This window comes from Camelina sativa, chromosome 17, assembly GCF_030686135.1.
Source record: "Camelina sativa cultivar CO46 ecotype springtype chromosome 17, ASM3068613v1".
Classification (NCBI taxonomy): Eukaryota; Viridiplantae; Streptophyta; class Magnoliopsida; order Brassicales; family Brassicaceae; genus Camelina; species Camelina sativa.
Genome location: NC_141896.1, coordinates 34,411,500 through 34,428,156, shown reverse-complemented (window position 1 = coordinate 34,428,156; position 16,657 = coordinate 34,411,500). Strand labels below are relative to the sequence as shown.

General features: G+C 35.4%; 1 protein-coding gene and 1 non-coding gene across 2 annotated transcripts; both read right to left on the bottom strand.

Moving 5' to 3' along the window:
• Positions 1–929: 929 nt before the first annotated feature.
• On the bottom strand, positions 930–1,036 carry LOC147924710 (small nucleolar RNA R71). Its single transcript, XR_015587944.1, has one exon. It is a non-coding gene; the product is annotated as a small nucleolar RNA R71 (small nucleolar RNA).
• Positions 1,037–8,104: 7,068 nt separating this feature from the next.
• LOC104759859 (putative two-component response regulator ARR19) lies at positions 8,105–10,673 on the bottom strand. Its single transcript, XM_087497093.1, has 5 exons — positions 10,439–10,673; positions 10,171–10,323; positions 9,331–10,071; positions 9,137–9,222; positions 8,105–9,024 (listed from the first exon to the last, which is right to left on the bottom strand). The coding sequence occupies exons 1-5, from the start codon at positions 10,599–10,601 to the stop codon at positions 8,326–8,328; spliced, it is 1,842 nt and encodes a 613-aa protein (XP_087353219.1). The 5' UTR covers positions 10,602–10,673; the 3' UTR covers positions 8,105–8,325.
• Between the last annotated feature and the right edge of the window lie 5,984 nt (positions 10,674–16,657).

Genomic DNA, 16,657 nt, shown 5'->3' with positions numbered 1-16,657 from the left:
TAGTACCATAGGGTATTACAATTTGAGCATATCAAATTTTTGGCGCCGTTGCTGGGGACTCTTTTGATTCACCATTAGATTAAAGTCTTTGATTTTGTCTAGATTTTTATTTTTCTGTTTTACTCACACGCTTTTGTTTCTTTTCTCTTGTGTGTTTCAGGTACATGCCTAAGCCTAGCACCAGGAAAAATCCTACTAGTCTAGTTGTGAAGCTTACAAACCAAGAGTTAGGACAACTAGAGCGTGCAAACACAAAAGCAGCCAAATCAGTGAAGATGGTCAAAACACTCATATTGAGACCTGATGAGGCTGGAGTTTTGAGGGATCAAGAGGGTCATGCGTACAACGAGCAAGGGCAGAAACTTGATGCTGAAGGACGAGTTATTCAGGAAGAAATCGTCGTGGTTGAGGATGATGCACGTGGCGTCAAGCTACGCAACGACGGCATCGATCGACACAACCAAGAAGGCGTCGACCGACGCAACATTGGCGTCGATCGATGCAATGCCAGAGCCGTGGAAGGTCACAATCCGGTTAGATGGAACAACAATGGAGAGCTTGTCAAGACTCTTGCAGACTTAAACAGGATAGACTTGTTCTATGAGAACCGATCTGCAATTGTCCCTCCTCTATTCCCAAGGAACGATTTTGAGCTGAAGCCTGCCTACTTTGCTCTTGTTGGACAAAGACCATTCCAGAACTTGCCACATGAGAAGCCTCTAGACCACATTGAGCACTTCGAGGACATAGTTACAAGCATCAAGGCTAATGGAGTCACTGAAGACTATTTATATTGCAAGCTTTTCCCCTACTCTCTTGCTGGGGAAGCTTCTCATTGGCTAAGGCAACTCAAACTAGGATCTCTGACAACTTGGCATGACATCAAGGTGGCATTCTTGAACTACTTCTATGATGATGCCATGTCTGATGAGCTGAGGATCAAACTCTCTACCTTTAGACAAGGACCTGCTGAATCTTACAAAGCTGCTTGGGTGAGGTTTAAGGAATACCAGAGAGATTGTCCGCATCATGGGTTCTCAGAAGTGCAGTTGATCAGTATCTTCTTTAGCGGGATTGACTGGAGGTATCAGATGGATTTGGATGCTGCTAGTGATGGGAACTTCAAGACAAGGTACCCACATGACGCTGAGAAGTTGATAGAAAGGCTAGCATCAAGCAACAGTACCAAGAATGCGGATTTAGAAAGGAAAAGAGCACATGAGGGTTATGATTCGAATCAGCTAGCTTCAGTTTATGCCAAACTGATTCAGTGCACAATCTTCTTGTTGGAAAGAAGTCAGTCCACTTTGCTGAAGATGTTGAGGTTTTTGAGCCATAGCAGCAGAATGTAGAAGAAGATGTCAATTTTTTGTATGGAGCTGGATATCAGAAACAAAAATTAGGCAACCAGCAGGGCAGCAGACCTTACAATGGGAACTCTTCAAGCTACACTCCTAAGCCGGATTACCAGAAGCAACAACAGAACACCGGCTTTACAAGGACCTATGGTAATTCTTCTTATCAGTCTCCACCTCCACAGACTTCTGAGAGTCGAATGGAGGCCATGCTTGATCAGATTCTTCAAGGACAAGAGCAGTTGACAGTGACATTCAATGGGAAGATTGATAATGTCTACAATGAGCTGACTGGGAAATTTGAAGCTCTAAACACTCATGTCAAGAAGCTAGAGAATCAAGTAATTCAGACTGCTGGGTCTGTTAAAAGACAAGAGGAACTTCTTTCTAGAAGAACTGAGAACCCCAACCATGCTTGTAATGCGATTTTGGTGAAGGAAGTAGATGATGATACGGTAGTGGATGTTGCATCGACCGATGCAGCTGCAAAGCATCGATCGATGCAACCCTCAGTGGTCGTAGAAGAGTTGACTTTGCGAGACAGTATCGACCGATGCAATTCAAGTATCGACCGATGCAATGTCCAGGCCGAGAAGGAAGTTACGAAAGCTCCAATTCCAGTTGCTGAGAGAGTGTACAAGCCTAAGGTTCCTTTTCCCAAGCCTAGGAGATCCAAACAAGAGATTGAAGAAGCTAGATGCAAAGCTATGATGGACAAGGTAATGATTGAGATGCCTTTGATTGATGCAGTCAAGTTTTCTCCTGGGATTAAGCGATATGTGAAGAGAATGGTCACCAATGGTTTGAGTCCTGAGGAAGGAGCACTGCTTACAAAGGATGTCAGCTCAATTCTGTTGAAGCAGCCTCCACAGAGCAAGAAGGATAAGAAGCAGGAGGTGGTTGTCTCTAAAGAAGTAAGTGCAGTGATTCAGAGTAGGATTGCAGAGAAGTTACCAGATCCTGGAAGTTTTGTGTTAGATTGCTCTATCTCCAAAGGAAGGTTTCGTCACTCTCTTTGTGATCTTGGCTCTAGTATTAACTTGATGCCACATTCTGTTGCTGTGAAACTTGGGATGACAGATTTCAAGCCAACTAAGATCTCTCTTATCTTAGCTGATCGATCTCGCAGAATTCCTGAAGGTGTCTTAGAGGATGTTCCAATCAAGATTGGAGATTGCATGATTCCCACTGACTTTGTGGTGCTGAAATATGACCAAGAGCCTAATGATCCTCTCATCTTAGGACGCTCTTTTTTGGCTACAGCTGGTGCAATCATAGATGTGAAGAAGGGACACATAGCTCTGAATGTAGAAGATTTGATCATGAACCTTGAGATGGACAAGCTGAGAAGGGTTCCCACTATTGATGGTCAGACATTTTCTGTGGAGATTGCTTCTGATGATGATCTGATCATAGAGCTTCATGAAGACATTACTGCTGGGTATGTCAAAGAGTTTGAGACTGCTGAGAAAGTGAATAAGCAAGCTGTTGAGATTGAATATTGGAGTGGAGATCATCTAATCAGTACTAGAGATCATGATGAGGTTCTGATGCATGACAAGTTGCTGGTAGATGACGTTTTGTGATAGAAACACGGATTTCAGAGGTTAGTTGCAGAATCTTGGAAGAAACCCGAGTTGCAGGCCAAGCATCGATCAATGCAGCTGTTGCATCGATCAACACTCCTTCCAGAGACAGTTCAGACTTGTCCAAAATCAAAGATTCTCGAGTTGATTCCTTAGCTGCAAGTCCTAGACTAGTTATGAAGCTGAAATCTCACAATTCCACAGTCCAGAACCCACAGGTAAGGCCAAGGTATGCATCTCCTTCTCCCAAACCTTCTCCATTCATCAATAAGAATTTGAAAGGTACAAAAACTGTTGTGCAGTTAACCAAGCCGCGAGATTATCGTAGAGCGCTTGTTTCTTCTGTTGATGATTTTGCAGGACTTAAAAGAAAGCCAACCATACCTCAGTCCCGCCCGGGTCCTGTTCCTCACATCCTTGGCAGATCTCATGCACATACTGCTTATACACCACCTTGGATGAAGAGGACATCCTCTCAGAAGCATTCATTGTCATGTTCCAATCCACCGGATGCCTGAGATCCGACACAGTCAAGCTAATGACTGAAAACAAGCGCTTAGTGGGAGGCAACCCACTGGTAGGTTTTTCTTTTTCATTTTTCTTTTGATTTTCATTTATTTTTATTTTATTCGCCAATCTCTTACTTGATAGCACTGGGGACAGTGTTGTTTAAGTCTGGAGGAGGCAGTTACTAACTACGTTTTTGTTTTTGAGAGTCAAAAAAAAAAAAATGGTTTTATTGAGTCAAAATTTTGTTGGGAACTATGACTTTTCTTTTTAGTGTACTGCCTTGGTTGATTAATGCTGCAGATTGAATCCACAAATCCGACTAATGAAAAATCCAATGGCTGACCAGTGAACCAGAGACATCCGAATTTCCAAGAAAATCCATAAAAGCTTGAGGTAAGTTATGTACTTTTTTTTTTACCTCATCAAGGAGATTGATTTTCATAGAGCTTGACTCCTTGTTCATACCTGACAAGTAAGACTTCAGAAAGAAAATGATACTCCTCTCCCTTATTCAAGTTAAATCTTGAGAGCTTTGTTAAAAAAAAAAAAGAGAATAAAAGATGAGATGATTTTGATCAGTTTAGAGAGGTAGGTAAATTACCTGTGACCTCATTATTCTACTCTTGAGTCAAATGATCACACAAACCTTGGAAGCGAGGGGTAGGTAAATTACCAATGACCCCATTATTCGCCTACAACTTAGAGAAAAGAAAAAAAAAACAAAGCAAAGCTCTAAGGAAGATAAAAAAAAAGAATAAGTCTGGGGGAGAGAAAGAGTACCACATGTGGTAAAAGATATGTCTTGCTTGATATGGTATTGTACGGGAATGAGTCTAGAAGGTTCTTGATATTGATCAAATTGATGAGACTCACCGATGAAAGCTTGATACAATTTCCCTTAGGATTGGACTCTGTTGAAGGCTGATAACCGAGTGACAGGTGATGTGGATGGAATGTGATGATGAACGGATGGTTTTGGGTGATGATGTGTGAAGATCGAAGGAAGAAAACAATGGTTTGATGGAGATAGATGTTTAGGTGGTTGTATGGAAGAAACAAGTGAAGAGTTTCTATGTCACAAAGTGTTTAGAAACCCAGAATTCAAGAACGCATTCAAGAAATCAAATTGAGGAAGAAAGATCAACAATTCATGTCACAACATCATTCTTCGCTAAAGAACAAAGGAGGCGTGGCTGTGGGTTTTATAATTTACCCTAGGCTCGACACTCCAAACAGCAGGAAGTTAAAAATAAAACAACAAAACGTTTTAAGGAAATAAGAAAACAGCAAAACGTCTAAGTGACCTGTAGTAGTACAGAAGTCACTTGAACTAGTATAGAAGTACATTATTCCCCATTGGTAATGACTTCTAGATAACTCGACGTAGTGATCCATTTGCCTCATTAAAAACCATGCTGAGAAAACCCATTGGGACAAAACTCAGCTATGGGAAAAAGAGTACAAACTTCTCACCTAAGTTACCTAGTCATCATTACCGGGTTAAGTCTTCAGGTTGGATATGTTGAAGACTTGGATCCTTGGTAGGTTGAATGACCCGTCACTATGAGTGCATGAGCTTTCTTGGCCCTCTCCTTAGCTCTTGAACGAGTGATCCTTCCCACCACCTCCGGTTGCTCTGCAGCCTCTGGCTCCTTGCTTGCCACGATCATATCAAAGCTTAATGGAGGAAGTGTTGGAATTTGGTTTGAATTTGGGATGCTATGAAAGTCAACAGAGAAGGACATGGTGGTTAGATTTGGATTTATCTGCTAAGCATGTGGATTAAGGTTTGGATGATCATGGCATTACTTTGAAAAGAAAATGAGTTTCTGTGTTTTCAAACCTCTTTCACAGGTCTAAGTTTATGTTTTGCTTGAGGGCAAGCAAAGGCTAAGTCTGGGGGAGTTGATATATCATGGTTTTTAGGTGTTTTTAGCCATGATATAAGTCTTAATTATAGAGTTGAGTCTTTATAGGATTTAGCATGGGTGGGAGCATAATGGAGTTAAATATAAAGATTTGGAGCTTAATTAAGCATTGAGGCTGAGCTGCAGAAGTTGGGAGACATGTTCAGAAGAGTGCATCGATCGACACAACATATGCATCAATCGATGCTAGGCCAAAGTCAAAATCGGAAGTTTTCCTCACAAGTTTTGAAGATTTACAAAGTTGCCCCAAAGTTTTTCCTATTTGCATCATTAGTCGCTGACCATGTTTAGGAATATAAATAGGATTTTTATGGTCATTGTTAAGACCTAAGCTTTATTTTTCCCTGCAAATTTTGAGAGCAAAACCCTGAGAGATTTTTAGCATCGATTTAGCATGAATGTGAGCATAATGGAGTTAAATATGAAGATTTGGAGCTTAATCAAGCATTGAGGCTGAACTGCAGAAGTTGGGAGACATGTTCAGAAGAGTGCATCGATCGACACAACATATGCATCGATCGATGCTAGGCCAAAGTCAAAATCGGAAGTTTTCCTCACAAGTTTTGAAGATTTACAAAGCTGCCCCAAAGTTTTCCCTATTTGCATCATTAGTCTCTGGCCGTGTTTAGGAATATAAATAGGATTTTTATGGTCATTGTTAAGACCTACGCTTTATTTTTCCCTGCAACTTTTGAGAGCAAAACCCTGAGAGATTTTTAGAGAGCTTTTGGAGAGAAGAATCAAGACTCCTTCATAGAAGATTCATAACTCTTTTTCTTCTTCGTTTAATCTCTTAATGCTATCTATTTTATTCATGATTTGTGTTCTTACAATTATGTCTGAGTAGATCTGCTTGTTAGGTTTAGAGTTTCTCATTAGGGATTACATGGATTGTTAGATTGATTAATTGTTTAGGATTCATTATCTTTCTTGTTTTTCACCATAGGTTGTTCTTAATGCTAGATCTTTGATTAGCCATCTGGATTTAGATATTAGGATTATTGATTGATATGAGAATATAATTGATTTTCCTGATAAAACCTTTGGTGAGCAAAATTACTTTTTGCAAAGAGATTTGAATTATTGATTTTTGTGAACTTATCTAAACCTGATTTTATTGCTTGTTTTTAACTTAAATTTTACAAAGAGATTTGGATTTTCTGGTTTTAAAACTTAGATAACATTTGCAATGAAAACTGATTTATTTTTAATTGTGTTTAGAGTTCAAGAACGGTGCTTAATTGTTGAATCCTGCTTGTTTAATTAATTGATCTGATTTTCCATGATTTCCTGAGAATTTCCCTAGGCCTAACGTTTTTAATTCCTGAATTTACAACACCTTTTAATTCTGTTTCTGCATTGTTTTTAAATTAATATTTTGATTTAGCATAATTAAAAGATTCATAAATCTATTGTGTGAACTAGAGTCTCTGTGGATTCGACCCCTAAAGTATTACAACTGCAAGGCTGTTAGTATCATAGGGTATTACAATTTGAGCATATTAGTCCTCCTTTTATCTTTCTCTCTTCTGAATCCTTTGATGGAAAATGAGTCCACACTCTTCTCTCTTTTTCATATATGTTCAGCGCAAGTTATTGTGGTATTTATAATTGTGTCCAACTGACACAAATGAACCCACGTAACTATTCACAAAGATCACATACAGTGACCAGTAGTCACATATATACATATAGCTAGGTTGTTATATTTACTATAGTAACCACCATATAATACATGTAAAAATTAGTGACGGAAAAACATAAATAAATAATTGAGATAAAGGAGGAGGAGGGTGCACAAAAAAAAAAAAGGAGGAGGAGGGTTATCAATACACTTGAATTCTAGTAACTTTAACCAAAATCGATTCATCACGGTGTTGTTTTTAATATTAGAATACAAAATATTAATATAAATTTGAACTTTATAATTAAACCGAAAGCCCGAAAGACATATAGACCACATAGAATATAAAATATTTTTTTAGATTGTAGCTCAGATAGCATATCGATCAAGACAGATATCTTTTCTGTGAGGTAAGACCATATAATGATAGTATACAAACATGGAAATTTTATATATGTTTTTTTTTTTGTCTCATTGGATATAAATTATTATATCTAGACATGTACGACAGGATAACATTTTTGTACAATTTATCAAAAGGATAACATTTTTGTACTTTTGACTCTAAAATTTTCTCCAATGTATTATGCTTTAGAAACTCTAAAAATTTGTATTGTAAAAAATTGAGTTATTATACATATATTATATTTTTACTCTATTTTAAATAAAGGTAACAAATTCTCCTTTTGAGATACTTTTTTTAGAAATATTTATTTTTTTGAATATTTTCATTTTTGTCATCTTTTACATAATTACAATATCTTAAATTAGTGATAATTTTTTTTTTTAGTTTGGGTTCTCTATTTTATATTTAGAGTATAGTTTTGAGGGGGTAAGGTTTAGTATTTGGTGTTAGAACTTAGAATTTAATCATTTTATACATATAAAAAAGTAATTTTGAAAATAGACAACATAGTAGGGTATTTTTTTGAAAATTGGCACTTTTGAAAATGGGCACTTTTGAAAATGGCCCAATATAAAGTGGATTTAGATAGCATTTTACTCTATAACATAGTTTTAAAAGAAAATATAGAAGTGGGGTTGAAAATAGGCCTTAAAACATAATTATTCCATAATTAATAAAGATTAGGAAGACATGTGTAATTTGGTCTATGGTATTGATTTACTGATTTCCAATATTATCCATATATAAAGTAAATATCTAGTGATTCACACCATATATAAAGTCGCATATATATTATTCTCTTACAGCCTCGAATTTCCCAATATACCAAAGAATCTCCTAAAATAAAACAGCCAAGTAAGGGATGTCAAGAAAATAAAATATGCATGACAGCCTTTAATGAAAAGAGAAGGCCATATCACATATATGATAAACTTGGATAAGTGAGTTGAGGATCCAGTGCATAGATGTTAGAGGCTTTTCCTAGTTCTTCATTGCTCGTCAAGTAATTAAACTGAGAAGAAGACTGCTGTTGTTGAGGTTGGCGGGGTTGATTGTCAAAATAGGACACATGAGGCAGAGAAGGATTGGTTATGAACAGGTTTTTGTTCATTGCCAAGTAACCTTTTTGATACTCATTATTCTGCTGGATCGGGTTCACGGCTCTATTTAGGTCATTCTGTTGGATCGAGTTCAAGGCTCCATTTTGATATTGATTCTGCTTCATGGGGTTCACGGCTCCATTTTGATATTGCTTTTGCTGGATGGGGTTCACAACTCCCATTTGATATTGGCTCTGCTGGATCGGGTTCACGATTTCATTTTGATATTGCTTCTGCTGGATGAGGTTCACCTCTCCATTTTGATATTGGTTCTGCTGGATCGGGTTCACCGCTCCATTTAGATATTGATTATGTTGGATCGGGTTCACAGCTCCATTTTGATACTGATTCTGGTGGATCGGGTTCAAGGCTGGACCATTCCTAACATACTGTGATATGCCTGTGTGGACATTGTTCGGACCTTGGAGAGATGGAGCTGCTACATACTCAGTGGACCAACCAATTATTTGCGTCTGTTTAGGAATTTGTTTTTCCTCAAGATAGATACGGTGTTTCTGCACAACAACACAGATCATGCGGAATTTGTATTACTGGTATGTGAAAGAAAACCCTAGTTCAATGATTCCTTGTCATGAAAGAAACAATTTTTTTTTTTTGTGTGTGTACCTGAAGATGGCTGGCCACATTGTTTCTAGTGAGTCCTTGGATCTTCATTCCTTGCAAACAGTCGAGAAGCACCTTTGGATTAGCTTCTGCATTTTGATTCAAACAAAACACGATTAGAACAAGAAGAACAAAAACATAAACAATCAACATATATATTTAAAGACTAGAGATTAAGAAAGAGTTTGTTTACGTACTTTCAATACCACCATTTATTTCGATGGCTTCAAGAAATTTCTTGTGAAGATCTTTGGTCCATGTCATCCGTTGTTTCCGTGTCTTTTTCCATACTCTCTTATCGATGATTTCTACGCTGTCACCATTGTTAGAATCGTCGGTATGAACTAATTCTTTCTCTTCAGCCCTCATACAAGGTTTCTTGGCTGCCCTTTCAATGCTTTGTTCACCTTTATCTTGGTTTATGGTTTTGGAATAGTAGTTTTGTTGGGCTAAACCGTTGATCTGAACCGGATTGAATTGAAATGGTTGATTTGCTTTGTTCCACGTCATCCATGGTCTTGTTTCCACTCTCTCTTCTTTCTTACCGATGTTTTGTTCACAACTATCTTGGTTTCTGGTTTTGTGATAGTCATTGTGTTGGTTAAAAACATTGATCTGAAGCAGATCTGATTGAACTCGTTGAAGTTCTCTGTTCCACGTTATCAATGGTCTCTTTTCCCCGCTCTCTTCTTTCTTACCGATGTTTTGTTCTTGGTCTACGATCTTGGAATCAACTTTACGTTGTCTTGATCCATCAGACTGAGCCAGATCTGATTGAACCGGTGGACTTATATTGCGTTTAGACATCACCTTCTTGCGTACGATGTGTTGCCATAGATTGGCTATTACATCTTCTTGAACCGGTTTCAAAACATACTCACAAGCACCGTGTACTATTGCTTTCATCACCGATTCTGTTTGATTATCATCAGACATAACTACACAAAGATCAAACAGAAATTGTTAGTTTCGTTTATAAAAAAAAACTCTCTTTCATTTCGTTCTTTAAAGTAAAAATTAGTTTTTGATTAACATACTCATCACAGGTAGATCCATCTTTGAAGCAATGCTCTTGAGAGCTTGAAGTCCATCAATTTTTGGCATATGATAATCCCAAATCACAATATTAATGTCATGTTTGCAGCTTGTCAAAAACGCAAGAGCTTTCTCCGCATCCGTCTCAATAGTCACTAGACACACACAAAAAAAAAGTTATATAAACCCTAACCCTAACAACTCTCCAGAGCCCAAACCGATAAAGTTAGAGAGAGAGAGAGAGAGAGAGAGAGAGAGAGAGAGAGTTACCTTGATAGTCGTATTGTTGTCTCATGATTCCTTTTATATTGAGTAAATTGGTGAAATTGGTGTCAACGACAAGAACATTAGTATTGGCCGGAAACTGGTTGAGAAGAGAAGTGATTTCAGAAGTATAATCAACTTCATCTTTACTTCTATTTGCCACCAACATTAAAATTAATTTTGTAGATATTGATTTAAAAGTGAGAGATTTTATGTGTAATTTGTGTATGTTGAAGTTGTTTATATCTTATTACAATAAGTGATGCCTTTTATATTACAAAAAATGTAAATCTTATCTACAAGTTTTGACAAGTGTCAAAATACATTGATAGAAATTAGTTTATTTTTCAACAGGTGGTACATATTGTGTAAATGAAATTGGAATAAACTTTTTTATTAAAGAAATACCAAAAAAAAAAGAGGAAATAACTAAAAATTGCTTATTCACTTATTGGGCTGAAACTAACATTCATATATGACCATTTACAAAAATATTTATTTCCACAAATTAGCTAGAGAGATTTGCTGGGGCTGTTTTTTTACATGTGTATGAGGCAAATACAACGATGACAGAGCAAACAACTAATTGTGGTGATCAGACCACATCACCAGAGTTAAAATTACACAAGCTCAATAGATTTATGGTTTCAGCCAAGGTGGCGATTGGCGAAGACTATACTCTACACACGTTACACGTACGAAATCGTGTACTTTTATATTCAGACTTATCTTATCTCATCGATCATGTTTTTCAACTATAACTGAAATGTAATTTAGATTTTACATATTAAGCTGGAAAATGATGCCTAGTGTCTTTTTTTATAACTAGACTGATATAGTGGATTATTTGTCATTCGTGTAATAGTTTTAGTTCAAACAAGATTCATGGGTTCAGAATGCATATCATGTAATTCATGTATTGCATATCAATGCATGTATTGAACTAAAAGTACCATGCACTTCGTGTAGTTACTATCAAATAAAATATCCACCAATAATCAAGAATAAGTTATAACAAAAAAAATAGTTGTATTGTTCACAAAAATACATTTCTAGTGTACTTGATGAGAAACAAAAACTGCAAACATCATACATGTGATATTTTCTTTGATAATTAATTTTATTTTTTAAAATAACTATATATATCGTATTATTATAATAAATCGTAGAAATTGGCTTAAGTTATTGTAAGCCAATTTAGAATGAATGACAAGAGGCTATATAAAATCTTATATATAATAAACAATAACCGATTTTTTAAAAAAGTAAAAAATCTAGTTACAATAATGAAATAAAACTCATAACATGAAAACATGTCAACAGAGCCGGCGCTACATTTTAGAAGGCTACTAGCCACCATAGAAAAACCATTTTATAAGAATAATTTTGAAAAACCATTTTATAAGAATAATTTTTAGAGTAAAACACAGCACAAAAAAAAAAAGTATAAATTGACTGCTTGAAGATTCAAACCTGGTGGTAGACGATAATCACTCTCAAATCAAGCACTACCACACTGGACAACAGAACAATAACAATGTTTTGAGACCAAAACTTATTTATATAAATTTTCGGTCGCAAGCAGCAGCTTGGCTCGCTTGTACTCGTGACCGGCTCTGCATGTCAAACATGTAAAAATTGGTTGCATGGAATCAGAATTTGGTACGTGGAAGCGATATTATAAAAAATACCAGTTATAAAACACATATGTATATACTTAACTGTATAAATTATTTTTGACTCTTAAGTTATTATCAAAACAGAGGTAAATAATGAACGAAAGGAGATTCTGTAAAACCCTATTATAAATTTATAACTAACAATATTTCTTAATTATGAACTATCAATTTTTTTTATTTTATCAAACTCATAGATTAAATAGAAAATAATTTTACACTCCAGCAGGGGAGGAAACAAGCAAAAGAGCAGACTTCGCAAGTGAATCTGTTTCAAAATTGTTTAAATAAGGGGTATAAAGAAGAAAGAGATAGAGGAGAAGGTTGGCTTTAGACAAAAAATTTCATACATTATTCTTTTGAGCTCTCGGACGCTACCTACCATTGTTCTTGTGTAGCTGGATAAGGACTTGAGAGCCCGAACAAATCACTAGGGATCAGATTTGAAAGAGATGAGCGATTAAGGTTACTTGAGAAAGTGCACTACGAATCACCAAAGCTTCTTTACCAAGGCAGAAGAAACATACTTGCATGTTGCAGAAGCTTGAGTGACCCGAAAACCATCATGGTTCTTGAGGATATATCCACCCTTTTTCCACACACACACACCTGAGATTGGATTCAAAGCATCATCCACATAACAAACATGAGCATCTGGGACGTTGGGAACAGTTAGGGTGGATGAGAGTTGTGCATTCATAGGAGGGATAGAGAGTTGAGCGTCCTGCCATTCTCTTGCTTCCGTGATTAAGCTATCAATTTTTGTTTTTTGTTTTTGTTTTTGTGAACGATTACTTAGGGTAGCTCAAACTCCATTGAAAGAGGAGACGTTACAAGAAGATAGTGTAGCCTTTGCTACAAAATCTGCCTCCTAATTTTCTACACGTGATACATAATGAAACGAAACATAGAGAAAGTTGGTATTACACTCTCTGATATCTGCCAAGATACCGTCGAGCTCGTTCTCATAGCCGTTAGCATTGCAAAAAACAAAAGTTCTTGACAATCAGCAAAACAAGCCATGATGCGTTGGAGAAACAAGTAAAGTTCTCTCGATGCACTTCTACCTTATGTGGTGGTTGCTGGATTGGTTGAGAGTTTTTCACCAACGCATCTACAACTTCTTAACAAACACCAAAACTGATAATCATGACTGGCCCCATAGGCAGGGCCGGTCCTAAAACTTATATGGCCTAAAGCATTGTTTATAATAAGATGATTTTATAATTTTAAATATATATTAGATTCTTAAAATTATTTTTTTGCACTATTTTTAATTTATATATTATTTTAGTAAAAAGTTTAACTAGTTCGAGTACATATAAATTGTTTTACATTTTTGCTATCGGTTTCCATTTCTTTGTCAACAATATTAGTTAGTGTTTTTGTTATCATCATTTCTAAATAAAAATTAAAGATAAAAAAAAGTGATTAACAAAAAAATGGAGAAGAAAAAAATATAAGAACGGTCGCTAAAGTCTAAGAGACAATATTGTATAAAATAAAGGAAAAAAATAAAACAAAATGATTAATGACCCATACACTCATGGGATTCGAACTGTGTGAGTGTTGTTGAAGTTCCCTACGTCTGTATTATTGCCAGTAGACCATAGAAAACTTTTGAAATGTAGCCTTATTATTTTGGTTTTAATATGTGGCCTAAAGCGAATGCTTCACTTGCCTTATGGACGGGCCGGGCCTGCCCATAGGGCCATAGGCCATAGCCACATAAAAATTGAGCTATCGAGTGAATTTTGCTGAAGAAAATAAACGAATAAAATTCAATACCAAAAAAAAAAAAGAAAAAATGAAGTTAAATCCATAACATGAAAATTTGTTGATCACGTAAAACTCATTTAATGTTCGCTTAAATTTTATAAAAATACGAGATGATATATATACTTCAAAAGTTTGTGATAGTTGGAAAACTATCCAATCACCAAATGTAAAAGTATATGTATCTTAAATATACTACTCCCTGTTTTACAAAAAGTGTCATTTTAACATTTTTCATATAAATTAAGAAAACATTAAAATATACATATATACCTTTATTTAATAAGTTTTAATAGGTTAATTTAGTTATAAATTAAAGATAAAACTAGGAAATTTAATTTAAAATATATATTGGAAATATAAAATAGTGTATTGAAATTGTAAAGTGACACTCTTTATGAAACAAAAAAAATTTCTAGAATGATACTCTTTGTGAAACAGAAAGAGTATAGTATATACTACATTTGTTAGAATTGAATATCTTAAATATACCTTTTTTATTAATTTTATCTGTATTATTTTACTAGATAAGAACTCCATCAACATAAGCTTGATGGAGATGCTCTAGTATGCAATTATGCATCAAAAGAAAGATAGAAGAGTAATTTTCCTGCAAAATATAGTCTCAAGTCATTTATTTCAACGACTAAAAAGATATGATGATTGTATTGAATTCATCAAGCCTTTTCCGTGGTTGACCTTGCAGTCTTGCCCCAAGTTCGACAGTATTAGAGTATCTCCATCAAAGCATCTTAGTGAATATCTTACAAGTTGCTTAGCAAAAAGCAGATTAATTATAATGGAAATAATATGATTTTGCTAAAGAATCGATTGTTAGCTTAGATGTTTTAGGATCATTAAGAACCATGGGTGTGTTGGTTTGTGATTGGTTGGAGTTAAAAAAAAAAAAAAAAATTCTTTTTCTTCTTTCCCGATTTTAGTTTGCTCTCCTCTCTCTCTCCTTAATCGTTTCTCTGTCTCTCCTCTCTCGTCTCTTCGATATCTATAGATCAGAATGGAAAAGCTTGAGAGAAGATGTATAACACTGGGCAAAGCGTCTTTCACCGGCGATATCATCATCTCGATCGATTGCGGCACTATCGACGGTGGCGGTTCATCAATTGGAGAGGGTTTTTGCTTCACCAAATCAGAGATTGAAGTGGTCCATTCTCGAATTGATACTGGATTCAGGGCTTTTCGTGGATAGTATATTGTAGGATTCACTAATTGTGACTTTTTTGGCAAACCACCTTTGAAATCGAATTAGAATTACCTACTGGAAATATCTGATTCTTACTTGTGTATCTTGAATTCATCATAACTGAGAACTGATTGATCTGGTTTATCTCGAGTGGTGTTTTTGAACTCATGTTGCAAAGCTTGTCCTGGCTGTGAAGAAAAAAAACACAAGTTGAGTCTAATGACGTTTGTTTCATGTAAATCGATTATGAAGAGCTTGTTGTTGTTTGTTTGACGCATGGATTTTGCATATGTCATAGTCTTGTTTTGAGCATTTGAAAGTTCATTATATCTCTCTCCCTGTCTATCTTTCTCATAGTCGTCTGAGACTGATTCCAGTTGTGTTCTCTTCTTTAGTTTGGATTTCAGAGTCATTACGATGGCGCCATCAACAACCAACCAACCGTCGAACTTATCCAAAGAAATGATCAGATCAATCCAAGACAATTAACCATGAGTTTTCATTTTAATAATCTATATGTTTTGGCACTTGAATTTCAATATAACTGGCCTCTCTTCTATTTCTCAAATATTTAAGAAAAATATTTTTAAGAACCTCAAATTTAACAACCTTCAATGAACCTATGAAATATTAAAGTTTCTTATGAAGTTCTTAATTTCACTTTTTTCAAAATTAAAAATAAAAATCTGTATTAAGATACTTTACTTAAGATGCTTTGATGGAGATACTCTTAGGTTTGTCATATAGCCTGTTCACATGGTCAATCTGCTACATTTCATAATTTACCTTTTCCAGTTAAGGCTTTCCACAAATTCGTTTCTATAAAGACTTACCTACAACTAGGCCTAGGCCGGAGCCGGATATCCGGCCTTTTTGATGGTATCCGCATCCGTATCCGATCCGGCCGGATACACAATTTTACTCTCCGAATCCGGCTCCGGAAAACCGGATATCCGAAAATCGGTTATCCGTTATAATTTTGGTTATCCGCCAGTTATCCGTAATCCGTTTAATTTTGTTATATGGGCTTTAATTTGAAAACCCAGTTAATATAATGAGATAGAGATGGAGAGGTTGTGCGGTTATTTATAGAGAGGAAGTGGAAGCTTTTTGTTCCTTTCAGCCGATGTGGGATAATTAAATGACAAAGGGAGTGAGATTGTGGGAGTTGGAAGGTCCCACATCGATAAAGCCAAATATTTTCCTCTCACCTGTGTTATATATTATATATACGTGTCTCTACCCATGGTAGGTAAGTGCATAAATATACATATATATTAATAATTTATATATATACTAGATTTTGACCTGTGCGCATGGAATTATTATTTGTGAAATATAATATAATAAAAGATATAATATTAAGTAATTTTTACAAATATAATTTGGTTTTAGCAATCAATTTATATATTACTACTAAAGTTAACATAAATATGTTAAAAGTAATATATTGGTAAGTACTTTAAAATATAATTTGATTAAATTTTTATAATTTTTAATGTTAGTCTAGTAATAAATATTAAAAAATATAAAAGTATTAATTTTATAATCATATAAAACTAAACTTAAAAG

Coding starts and splice junctions, on each gene's coding strand:
- LOC104759859 (XM_087497093.1), bottom strand. CDS start 10,601: ATGTTGGTGGCAAATAGAAGTAAAGATGAAGTTGATTATACTTCTGAA. Junction 10,072..10,170: donor GATGGATCTACCTGTGATGA/GTATGTTAATCA, acceptor ATCTTTGTGTAG/TTATGTCTGATGATAATCAA. Junction 9,223..9,330: donor AATAAATGGTGGTATTGAAA/GTACGTAAACAA, acceptor ATCAAAATGCAG/AAGCTAATCCAAAGGTGCTT.